Genomic DNA, 13,392 nt, shown 5'->3' on the forward strand with positions numbered 1-13,392 from the left:
ATGTCAAACTACCTTAACCTGAAGCCATCATTATCCCCTCCAAAAAAGAAACAAAAAACAAAAAATCCAAGCTTTTTCTTTTTTTTTTACTACAAAGAAAAAGAGCAACTTACTGTATAAAATCCTAAATTTCTTAAGAGAGTCTTCATCAAAATTTCAGCCAGATGAGTGTCTGGATGGCAGCTCTGAGTGCCATAAGGTTGATCTGACAGATTTCCATAGCCAGTACACACAGAAGAGAGGTCAGCAGCATCAGAAGGTGAGCTATAGCCAAGTAAGGAAGCTACATGGGTATGATCTTGCAAACTTGTCAGAATGATATCCAGTTGCATTCTCTAAAGAGAAATATTTTCATCAATGAAATACATACAAATAAATAATTAGCTTAAAATGCACTTTAAAAGAAAAAAAAGGATCCCACTTAATATCCTGATATTTTAGGAAGTATATAATTAAAAGAAAAGCTATTCCACTGACACCATTTGGAAAAACGTAACTTACAGCATTCTATTCCTTCTTTTACTATAATACCCAAAACACTAAGCAAAATGGTATTCTCTGCATTATGATTTTAGGACTTGTAAGAGTAGGAAATGTCAATAGATAAATTATACTATATATTCTTCTATAGACTTATCAATGTAACTATTTATTCTAATATTTAAAATAAATCACCTGAAATCTAAACTACTGAAAACTACTCATTGGAGGCATCTGTGGATATGATATTGCCAGTGAGTACCACTTTTCCCCTGAAATCTCTAACTCTACAATTGATAGTTCTACTTGGTCGAGCAAAATATACTTATTTTAATGTACATAAGATATTAAAAACGGAAAGAATAAGCACATTTGTGTCCTCAAATACATTTTCGTAACAGTCATCTTCTTTTACTTTTTATATAAGCAATTTCAAACAACGTTCTGGGCATGGAACCAACAGTAGCACATGACCTTGATTTCAACTTAGCACACTATAAACCAAAACGTCTCTGGTTTGATAGTATAAGCAACAAATTATTAAATTTTAATAATTAGCCCCAAATCACTTAATAGATTATCATTTGCTTCACCTTCATTAGAATTCTGGGCACTCTTCCAGCAGGAAACATTAAATATTAGGATTTACTAAACCCATAAAGTATTACTCCTTGAATACATGGTAATCAATAGCTTTATTTCCCTCTCAGTCTATTTCAGTGTCTGTGATATTACTGGTTTACTTAGATACCATGCAAAGGCTCACCTGTCCTTTAGATAAGCTTTCCCATCTATCAGGTCCTTGGGGTAAAAGAGAATGAAGCAATTCCATACGTTCTCGTAATGGAGGTAATAGCATGGTTGCTCCCACTGACAGAGTTTCAATTACCACCTAGTATCAAAAAAGAAAAGTGTATTTACGGGCCTATGCCTTATCTTTTTAACAGAAACACATGAAAAATAAATGCACTGACTATTAGGATCATGGAAATCTGAAGAAGGTAGATCACAGAAGTCTGAATAAAGTGACATGACAAAAGAAAGCAAGCAATCCTTTACATGTCTTTAAGTATACTAGAATACATATTTTATTGTTATGTTAATCACCATACATTACATCATTATTTTGTGATGTAGTGTTCCATGATTCATTGTTTGCGTATAACACCCAGTGCTCCATACAGTACGTGCCCTTTTTAATACCCATCACCAGGCTAACCCATCCCCCCACCCCCCTCCCCTCTAGAACCCTCCTCAGTTTGTTTCTCAGAGTCCATAGTCTCTCATGGTTCGTCTAGAATACATATTCTGAATTTGCCACTTATAGCTAATCATCATCCAACAAATATTTAATACCAACTCTATAACATTGGGCCTGGTAAGACTCTTTGCAAAGTGCTATAGATGCAGAAATGAACAAAACAGACAAAAGTCCTGCTTTCATAAGCCTATAGTCTAGTGGGAAAGAGACCCTGAGCAAGTAATTTTAAGTGTGAAAGGAGTCACATATAGGGAAGTAAAATGAAGTACAAACTTGAATGAACACACACACAGGTAACTAACATGGCCTATGGGCTCACAGAAGGTCTCCCTAAGAACTGGGCATTTAGTTAAGAATTTTATTTTATTTTATTTAAAGATTTTATTTATTGGGGCATCTGGGTGGCTCAGTAGGTTGGGCATCTGCCTTCGGCTCGGGTCATGATCTTAGGGTCCTGGGATCGAGACCCGCATCAGGCTCCCTGCTCAGCAGGGAGTCTGCTTCTCCCTCACCTCCTAGCTCGTGCTCGCTCATGCCCTGTTGCTGTCTTTCTCAAATAAGTAAATAAATTTTTTTTTAATTTTATTTATTATTTGAGAGAGAGACAGAGGGCATTAGAGAGAATGAGCACGAGTGGGGAGAGAGGGAGAAGCCAGCCTCCCAGTGAGTGGGGAGCCCGAAGTGGAGCTCAATCCCAGGACCCCAGGATCATGACCCAAGCTGAAAGCAGACGCTTAACCGACTGAGACACCCATGTGCCCCTAAGTTAAGAATTTTAAAACAAGAAGGACTTGGACCAACAAATATCCAGGTAGCTATTAAGAACAGATGCATTATCTTAGGCCTCATAATTTCTCAGGGTCACAGCTTCTTTATCAGTAAAATGAGGGTGTTGGACTAGAAAAAAGAAACACTTGATTATTAAGAGCTCTTATAAATTTAAAATACAATGGAAGAGGGGCGCCTGGGTGGCTCAGATGATTGGGCGTCTGCCTTCGGCTCAGGTCGTGATCCCAGGGTCCTGGGATCGAGCCCCACATCGGGCTCCTGGCTCGGCAGGGAGCCTACTTCTCCCTCTCCCTCTGCCTCTCTCCCTGCTCATGCTCTCTCTCTCTCTCTGTATCTCTGTGTCTCAAATGAATAAATAAAATCTTTAAAAAAATAAATAAATAAAAATAAAAATAAAATACAATGGAAGAAATTTTAAAAACCTCAATAGAAGGTTTAGAATATAAAATTAAATTTCTCATAAAGTAGATGGGGGAAAATGGAAAACAGGAAAGAAAACACAAGAAAAATTATGAAGACTCATCCAGGAGGTCTAGTATCCCAATAATGAGTTCCAGAAAGAGAAAACATAGAAAACAATGAAGAAGAAATCAATATACAATATACTTCAAGCTAACTTCTTAAAACTGAAGACTATGAGTTTTGAAATTAACAGGGTCCACCCAAGTACAAACCACAATGGTTAACAACAGACCTACATCAGTTCATATTATTTTGAAATGTGAGAACACAAAGGACAAATAGAACTTGCTATAGAATCCAGGGAGACATCTAAAACTAATGATGTAATGTATGGGGATTAACATAAGAATAAAAATAAAATAAGTAAAAAAAAAAAAAAAAAAAAAGAATCCAGGGAGAAAAGCAGATTTCCATACAAAGGATAAAAACCTGAAGAGCATTGATTTTCTGAGTAATAACACTGAAAGCTAGAAGACAATGACTTCTACGGGAGCATGAATTCTTAACAGGAAAATGATTTAGATTAGAATTCTATGCCCTCAACTATTCATGAAGATATTCAATTCACAAACTACTTCATTGTGAGTGTATTTTCAAGGAATATTTTTCCTAACTACCCTCTCTCAGAAGCTACTGATGGAGGTAAAAACCCAACAGACACCACCTTAACCAAGTGATCACGGTCAAAATCTCCAGTAATAAGACACACCAGTAATAATACACCAGTACCATGAATCCCATGATGTGGTATATCATGGGATATAGTACACATCATCATTTCTGTGGCATTCTTGCCAAAAATGCATAACCCCAGTCCAATCATGAGAAAACAACAGAGATATTCAATAAAATAACTGACCAGTACTCACAAACTGTCTAGGTCATGAGAGACAAGGAAAAAATGAGGAATTGTGACAGTGTAGGAGACCAAGGAGAAACAGTAATTAACTGTAATGTGGGATACTGAAGAGGATTCCTCAAAAGAACAAGGACATTACTGGAAAACTGATCAAATTTCTTTTTTTTTTTTTAAAGATTTTATTTATTTATTCATGAGAGACAGAGAGAGAGAGAGAGGCAGAGGGAGAAGCAGGCTCCCAAGGAGCAGGGAGCCCGATGCGGGACTTGATCCCAGGACACTGGGATCATGACCTGAGCCGAAGGCAGACGCTTAACCATCTGAGCCACCCAGGCGCCCTGATCAAATTTCTAATAAGCTGTTTAGTGTAATGATAGTATGAAGCTAATGTTAATTTCTTGGTTTTGATAATTGTAATATGGTTATGTATGACATTAGCATTGGGAAAGCTGAGTGAAAAAACTATTTTTTATGCAACTTTTCCTTAAGTCTACAAATGACTCAAAATAAAGCATTTAAAAAGAAACAAAAAAAGAGCAGCAACAGTGAGTGCTACAAACAGATTTAGTTACTAGAAGTTTCAGAGATAAGGAACAGAAACAGCTTTGTACACATCCTGAGAATTCATCTCCCAAGGACTCTCCTAATAGAGTAACTACCAAGGACAGTCAAGGAATAAATAAACAATTTCTAAAGATAATTTTTAAAATTTACTTTCCTTATTTTATTCCAGTACTTTTTGACCTTTTAAAAATACTACACTTTAATTCCTGATAAATATTGAAACATCAAAGTTCCCATTCACCACCGGGTTAATATTTCTTCTACCCACATGCCAGGGATACGTCTCTCCAGTTGAAAAATGAGTTATCCTTTTTGCTTTTTTTTTTAATTGACATGTAATTGACATGTCATAAAATTCACCTTTTCTAAGTATAAAATTCAGTGGTTTAGTATATTCACAGAGTTGTGAAACCATCACCCCTATTCTAATTTTAGGACATTTTCATCACCTCAAAAAGAAATTCTGTGTCTATTAGCAGTCACTCCCCTCTCTCCCTCCCCCAACCCCTAACAACCAATTGATTTACTTTCTTTCTCTATAGATTTGCCTACTCTGTACATTTCATATACATACAATCATATAATATGTGGCCTTTTGTGACTGGCTTCATTCACTTAGCATAATGCTTACAAGGTTCAGTCATGTTGTAGCATGTTATCAAAATCTCCTTTCTTTTTACTCCTGAATAAGATTATCCTGGTACAGACATACCACATTTAGCTCATCCATTTATCAGTTGACAGACATTTGTTTATTCCGCTTTTTGGTTATTATGAATAATATTGCTATGAACATTCCTGTACGAGTTTTTGAGTGAAAATTCTCTTGGGTACAGACCTAGATGTGGAAATGCTACATTATATGGTAACAATGTTTAAGGAACTACCTGCTTTCCAAAGCAGCTGTACCATTTTACATTACCACCAGCAATATACAAGAGTTCCAATTTCTCTACATCCTCACTAACACAATCCTCAGTCTTTTTGATAATATCTACTGAGTGGGTGTGAAGTAGTGTTTCATTATGATTTTGATTTGCATTTCCCTAACGACTAAGGCTGTTGAGCATTTTTTCATGTGCTTTTTGGCCATACACATATTTTCTCTGGAAACATGTCTATTCAAAATTCTTTGCTCATTTTTAAAGCTGGGTTATTAAAAATAAATAAAGTTGGGTTATTTATCTCTTTTATTGTTGAGTTGCAAAGATCCTTTATATATTCTGGAAACTAGAATATTTCTTTTTGAGATTTTATCTATTTATTTGAAAGAGCAAGCATGAGTGAGGGTGGGAGGGGCAGAGGCAGAGGAAGAAGCAGACTCCCCGCTGAGCAGGAGTCCCCGGAAAGGGGTGGGGGGGGGGCCTTGATTCCAGGACCCCGGGATTATGACCTGAGCCGAAAGCAGACACTTAACCAACTGAGCCACCCAGGTGCCTCTGGAAACTAGAATATTATCAGACATATGATTTACAAATATTCCTCCCATTCTATGTATGAGTTGTATGTTCATTTTCTTAATAATGCCCCTTGAGGCATAAATGTTTTCCATTTTGATGAAGTCCAATTTATCTCTTTTTTTTTGATTGCTTGTGCTGTTGGTGTCATATCTAAGAAACTATTGCCTAATCCAAAGTCATAAAGATGATGTATGAGTGGATAAGCAAAATGTGATATATACATACAACAGATTATTATTAAGCCTTAGAAAGGAAGGAAATTCTGACACATGCTACAACATGGATGAACCCTGAGGACATTATGCTAAGTGAAATAAGCCAGTCACAAAAAGACAAACAGGTTATGATTCTACTTATATGACATATTTAGAATGTCAAAATCAAAGAGACAGAAAGTAGAATGGTGGCTGCCAGAAGCTGGAGAAAGGGGAGAATCAGGAGTTACTGTTGGGTGGGTAAGGAATTTCAATTTTATAAGATGAAAAGAATTATGAAGATGGGTAGTGATGATGGCTGAATATTATGAATATATTTAATACCACTAAGCTATATTTAAAAATGGCTGAGATAGGGGCACCTGGGTGGCTCAAATCAGTTAAGCGTCCAGCTCTTAATTTTGGCTCAGGTCATGATCTCAGGATTATAAGATCGAACTCCGCATTAGGCTCCAAGCTTGGAATGGAGCCTGCTTGAGATTCTCTCTCTCCCCCCACCCCAAAAAAAAAAGGTTAAGACAGTAAATTTTATGTTATATGTATTTTGCCATAATAAAAAATAAAACTGGGTCCCTGTCCTCAAAATTTATCCTCTGGTGGAAAAGACAGACATGTTTGTGAACAGACAACTACAATACAATGTGATGCAATGAGAACACATACAAGAGAAACCTAACCTGGCAGGAGAGCAGAGAATGAAAGGCTTCCCAAAGATGACATTTGACCTTTGTCTTAAAGGATGAGTTAATCAAAAACATTTACTTCCACCAAGAAAAGGAGTAAGGGAAACAGCATCCAGTTGAAGTTTTCCAATATATGGTTGAATTTATGAGCTACAACTTTAGGGAAAGATGTGGCTTGAGATACAGATTCCAAGTCCTATATGCTTACCTCTTGAATTTCATCTGGGACAGTTGAATCCATCAGTCTGAAAAGCAAATTTCGAAGTGGACCTGCCTGTCTCCCAAGAATGCTGGTAGCTACCCCTCCCGCAAGTGCAAGAGCAAGGTGATTTGAAAGCAGCTTCAGGCACAGCTTGAGGAAATTGTGGTGTTCCCTGAAACCAAACAAAGTGCTGTGAACTTCTGGAACATAAAAGATCATGTGCTATCCAGTTTGGGTAACATTTTTTCTCTTTAAAAATTTTGTCAAATTATGACCAATAGTGATTTTTAAAACGTGATTCATGAAATTATGGGTAACTTTTCCTAAAGGTCATTATCAATAAGTACCTAAGTTTAGCTCTTTTTTAGATTCTAAAGAAGTTTAATATAATTGAGGGGAAAACAGAACAAAAAAGAAAAGTCAAGCTCAAAATGAGTAATTAACAGACATAACACACACACACACACCAATATACATATATATAACATACCTTGATGAAGGGAAAGGGAGTGGGGGAATCTCACTGTTTATTTTATCACAGTATCTCTCAAGAAAAGAACGCAGGTGTGAGAAGGTACTCTCTTCAAGATCTACACAATAAGGTCGGTGCCATGCAACAACTTGTCTAGAAGGAAGCATAAGAAAATCATGTAGTGGGGCGCCGGGGTGGCTCAGTTGGTTAAGCAACTGCCTTCGGCTCAGGTCATGATCCTGGAGTCCCGGGATCGAGTCCCGCATCGGGCTCCCTGCTCAGTGGGGAGTCTGGTTCTCCCTCTGACCCTCCCCCCTCTCATACTCTATCTCATTCTCTCTCAAATAAATAAATAAAATCTTTAAAAAAAAAAAATCATGTAGTAACCTTAACAGGGGAATTTTCACACAAGATCAAAAACAAAATTTAAACCATTAATAAAGCTGAAAGCCTTCAACAAAATATACAGAAGGCCTTCTTAATTATAAAAGTGAAAACCCTTCATTTTAGCAACCAAGGAAAACCAAGAATTTGCTATCCCTCAAGTTCTTCAAAGAGAAAACATATAACCACAACCTGCTTTGAAAAGTTGGATATTCACTCACTTAAAGGCAAGACCTGAGTCACAGGATCTACTACAGTCTTCTGGTTCTAAGGGTCTATAAAATGTGTATTTCATATTAAGAAAAACAGCCTGACTCTATAGAACAATAAACTGAAAGCTATTAAAAGAACAACTCCTGGGGCACCTGGGTGGCTCAGTCGGTTAAGCATCCGACTCTTGGTTTTGGCTCAAGTCATGATCTCACGGGCCATGAGATCAAGCCCCGCCATCAGGCTCCACACTCAGTGGGAAGTTTGCTTGGGATTCTCTTCCTCTGCCCCTTCCCCGACTCACATACACTCACACTCTTGCTCTCAAATAAATAAATCTTAAAAAAAAAAACAAAAAAAAAAGAACAACTCCTAAAGACTCTTCTGAAGACTGTCAAGATATTGGGAACCAACTATCTACATATGAATTGGGAAGTTGCAAATTTAATATGAACAGCAAATTATTTATAATCAATTCATTATATTTTTAGCTTTTGTTTTGGAGGGTAATTATCTATAAATGTTTTTACTGGTAAGAATGTCATAATAAATCAAAAAAAAAAAAAGAATGTCATAATAAATCCATCTGAATCAAGGGTCTGGAATGCAAATATAATCTATGCCAAGTTTAAATTAGCCCACATGCATCTGAAAATATCTGAAACAACCCTAAAATTCCTTAAAATTCACACTCCTAGTAAAAATCATCTACCTGATTTTCCAAAAAGATATGGTTATCTCTTTAGGAAAAAGCTAAATTTCTGCAAAAGCAACTTCCTTTGTTTAAAAGTATAGCCACTGCTTGTTTTAAAAAAGCCAACCAGACAAAGGCCACTGAGGCTAATCAACTATTTAATAAAACCTAGCTCTGGGGCACCAAGGTGGCTCAGTCAGTTAAGCATCTGCCTTCGGCTCAGGTCATGATTCCAAGGTCAGGGCTGGGATCATGACCTGCATCAGGCTCCCTGCTCAGCAGGGAAGTCTGCTTCTCCCTCTCCCTCCCTCCTCACTCATGCTCTCTCTCTCTCAAATAAATAAAATCTTTAAAAAAATAAAAAATAAAACCTAGTTCTGACTGTATTTTAACGTAACTTCCTCTTAATATGCAGACATTTAATTTTTAAAATCAGATCTAGAGACAGAGAAGGAATTCAAAATGTTCAAAAGACACTTAAATCAAGAAACTATCTTAAATAGAGGGTATAACTTATAACTTCTTGCTTATATAATATAGCCTCAACACTCAAATCGCAAGAACTCTAGATGTCATTTTTGTGACAGTAAAAAAATCAATACTAGAAATGTTCAGAAGGGCATTTTATGAACAAAGTACAATTATTTTTGTTTTCACTGGTGTTTCTGTTGTTATTAGAACACAAGAATTTTTAAACGTGGCATGCTTACCTATCCCTAGGAAGAGCAGTCCATGCCAGACTATGTGATGTTCCAGCAGAGATCTGCTGAATAGCTATGCCATCTAAGCCACTCACTTTTTTTGGCTTAGTAATAGGACCTGTGGAATTTCCTTGGCCACATTGCCCCATTGAGTTATTGCCCCAGGCATAAACTTCATTATCTAAAAATAAAATAAAGAAAAACCAAATTTAAATGTAATACATTTATAGAAGATAATAGTTAATACTATTTCTTTTAAAAACAAATGACATTACCATGAGAAAGAGCCAAACAATGACTGTCTCCAATAGAAATATCAACTATTCTTGTGGCAGCCAGTTCTTCAATAAGCTTGGGTCTCAAAGCAGTAGCTTCTGAAGAACCACAACCTAGACAAGCTCCACAGCCCCAAGCATAGACCTGAAACAAACAGAAAAGCACTACATATAATATCCTGAGGTATTAGGTTGAAGACTTACGTTGTTTAAAAATAAATATCATCTAGGGGAACCTGGGTAGGGTAACTGGTTAAGTGTCCAACTCTTGGTTTCAGCTTAGGTCATGATCTCAGGATCATGAGATGGAGCCCTGCATCTGGCTCCACACTGAGTCTGGAGCCTGCTTGGCATTCTCTCTTTCCCTCTCCCTCTGCGCTGCCCCCCAACCCCCGACCAACTCACGTGCACGTGCACACGCTCTCTCTCTCTCAATAAATAAATAAAATCTTTTAAAAAATAAATTAAAAAATAAGAGTGTGGCTTGATACTAAATAACTTTTGGGGTGCCTGGGTGGCTCCATCAGTTAAACGTCCACCTTTGGCTCAGGTCAGGATCCCAGGGTCCTGGGATCAAACCCCGCACTGGACTCCCTGCTCAGCAGGGAATCTGCTTCTCCCTCTTTCCCTCCCCCTGCTTGTGTTCTCACTTGCTCTCTCTCTCTCAAATAAAATCTTGAAAAAAATAAATAATAACCTTCTGCTGTTAAAAATAATATTTACTGTTTTGATTGTTAAAGATTTTATAGTTATTTATTTTGCTGTTTTTAAATGTTCACTATACAGGCAGACAAGCAGCTGAGCTGAAAAGAAAAATAACTGGTCATAGAAAAAATGGAAGGATCTTAGAAGGATCTTAGCAGCTTAGAAATACTGTTGCTATCTTACAACCTCTCTTTCATATGTTTCCTACTCTGTCTGCAGGTCTCAAGAAATATTTCTTGGTTAATTAGACCAAGGTGTGAACATATAAAATGAATTATATAAGTCACAAAACTGATGTTTATGATTCAGTTAAAAATCACATCACCTCATTGTTACAATAATTTTAATGATCACTTACAAAGAGGGCCATGTGAAGCAGTAGTCAACACAGCTCTCCAATCATCTTCATTTTTGACTAATTAAAACAACAACCACCACTGACTGATTTAAGAAGCTTAGGGGAAAGGTGAGTTGAAGAGGAAGATAAAAGGGTGAATGCCTATCAGATGGGCAGCCCAAAATCAAAACAATTAGCAAACTGAGTGACTTTTTTTTCCTTCGGTGAGTTCTGGTAATATCATATAGACTCTTACCCTTATGCCACTGGATTCGGGAATTTTTTTGTCTTGAAATTCTTTCAGTAAAGATTACTGAGAGGTTAAACCTCTTAAGCAAAAAAAAGAGCAGCAAATACTTGTACCAGTTGCTAGAGAACTACTTAAGACAAAAATAGAACAAAATTCCAGTACACTAAAGGTGTATGTTAGAAGGGGTTAAGAACTAAAGACAAGTAAGGTGAAAAAATACATAGTCAAAGTCATTCAAAATTTCCTAAATCACTCATCAAGTACAATACAGTTCTGTCATTCAATAAGATCCATATAGCTAGAGTCTGCTCTTGCCGTGTTCCTCTGGCTGAACACTAGATGAAGAAATATCTGGCTTGTATTTAGGGACCTTGCTGTATAAAATATACATACTGTATTTTTCAACATAAGAATCACACTTAATATGATGGGAAGTCAGCAGTGAAGTGGCCTGAGAGGACTGAGGGAAAAACAGATGTTGCTCATCTCATGCTCAGCAAGTATAATAGTAAACAGAACTACCCTTGTCATTTAAACGTATTTCTCTCTCACTTTATTTTTTCCTAAGTATATATATTTGATTTCACGTAACTTAGCATACTCATGATACAACTCTTCTATATAGCAACTAACTCACAAGTTCCTTTGAAATTCAATGTAATAAATATATTATCATTATTAGCAACTAATAGTTGAACTTGGTAATTTATAGAAATTTTCAATTCATGTAATTACCTTATATGAGCATTTGTAAGCAAAGCAGATATCATTACCCCTCTCATACCAAAGAACCACATGATGATCAAGGGAAGTCTGTGATTTGCCTATGGCTATACATTAAGCAAGTGAGCATCTTCTGGCCTCAATTCATAGATTCTTACCACAAAACCCATAGTGAGGAAGATGTAAAAGAGAAGTTCCAGGTTTTAAGGCAGCATCCAGCATTGTACCAAATGACTAATGTAATGAAATAAAGGGTAATGAATAGTTTGAGTTTGATTTTTTAAGACACAAGGCATTCTAGTCTCTCCGAAATAATTACACTATACGCTAATTTCAGCTTTGCTGTTCATCATCTGCCTTGTGAATTAGTCAGAAAACATTTTTATACCACTACCTGGTACGTAATGGATTCCTACATGTGAGAAAAAGAGTGGTCAGCTCACTTTCTCACTGTGGTTACTAATGGATATAAGAAGAAAATTATTACTAAGTCTATCACCATACCTAGACCCTCTCCATCACCAACAAAAAACAGAGAGAAGTCAAAATATGCACATAGAGGTTCAAAAGTTAATAAAGGGATCGTAAAGTTCTGACTACCCTAAGCCTGACTAGCCCTTTCTTAGAAACACCTATCCCTCTCAGATCATCTTCCATATGGAAATTTCTCCTTACCCTCTTTTGATCATCTTCTTGCCTTCTTAGTTCCTATCACTGGTTTCAACAAGATCTATTCACACTTTCTCCCACTATCCGTAATTTTTAGGAAAAAATTTAAAGGGTGCTGAGTGTTAAAAAGGTTTTATAAAACCTGTTAATACAAAAAATGGGGCTGAGGACGGGTTTATCTGGGTCACACAGGCCAGGTGAGAAAATCTGGTTCCTTTGCAAATACTCTACCTCTTCAAACAGGAGAAAATACTTCATTTCAATAGATGCCTTTAAAATGTTATTTTTTGGGGGCACCTGGGTGGCTCAGCCGTTAAGCGTCTGCCTTCGGCTCAGGTCATGATCCCAGGGTCCTGGGATCGAGCCCCGCATTGGGCTCCCTGCTCGGCGGGAGGCCTGCTTCTCCCTCTCCCACTCCCCCGCTGTGTTCCCTCTCTCACTGTCTCTCTCTCTCTCTCTGTAAAATAAATAAATAAAATCTTTTATTTAAAAAGAAAAAAAAAGTTATTTTTTTAAGGGGCGCCTGGGTGGTTCAGTCGGTTACGCGTCTGACTCTTGGTTTCAGCTCAGGTCCTCATCTCAGGGTCCTGAGATCGAGCCCCATGTGGGACCCCACATTCAGCATGAGTCTGCTTAAGACTGTCTGTCTCTCTTTCTACCCCACCCACACTCTCTCTCTCAAATAAATAAATCTTAAAAAGTAAAATGTATTTTTTTAACTTTAAAGTTTAATTATGATTATTACTTTTTAGTCACCTACTCCTCTGAAATAATTTAATCCTTTTATGATCATTCCTTATTCCTACCTGCCCTGTTGATGTTAAAGCAAGTGAAGACTGGCTTCCAGCACAAACTTTGCGAATGAACATTCCTTGTAAAGCTTCAACAACTTTAGGTTTATACACTCTGTTAGTATCTCCATGGCCAAGTTTGCCTACCAAAAAAAAAAAAAAAAAAAAAAAAAATTCAAGTTAAACAATTTATTTGTTTTAAAGAA

At 36.9% G+C, this 13,392-nt stretch overlaps 1 protein-coding gene across 1 annotated transcript in view; it reads right to left on the reverse strand.

Moving 5' to 3' along the window:
* Positions 1-13,392, reverse strand: part of HERC1 (HECT and RLD domain containing E3 ubiquitin protein ligase family member 1) — a 146,889-nt gene that overhangs the window by 117,705 nt on the left and 15,792 nt on the right. Inside the window, exons 7-13 of the mRNA XM_044918258.1 lie at positions 13,202-13,329; positions 9,712-9,856; positions 9,446-9,617; positions 7,466-7,600; positions 6,982-7,147; positions 1,247-1,372; positions 114-335 (exon numbers count right to left, since the gene is read on the reverse strand). Coding sequence (XP_044774193.1) covers positions 114-335; positions 1,247-1,372; positions 6,982-7,147; positions 7,466-7,600; positions 9,446-9,617; positions 9,712-9,856; positions 13,202-13,329 — 1,094 coding nt within the window. The remainder of the gene's footprint in view (positions 1-113; positions 336-1,246; positions 1,373-6,981; positions 7,148-7,465; positions 7,601-9,445; positions 9,618-9,711; positions 9,857-13,201; positions 13,330-13,392) is intronic.

The sequence above is a fragment of the Neomonachus schauinslandi genome, chromosome 9 (genome assembly GCF_002201575.2).
Source record: "Neomonachus schauinslandi chromosome 9, ASM220157v2, whole genome shotgun sequence".
NCBI lineage: Eukaryota > Metazoa > Chordata > Mammalia > Carnivora > Phocidae > Neomonachus > Neomonachus schauinslandi.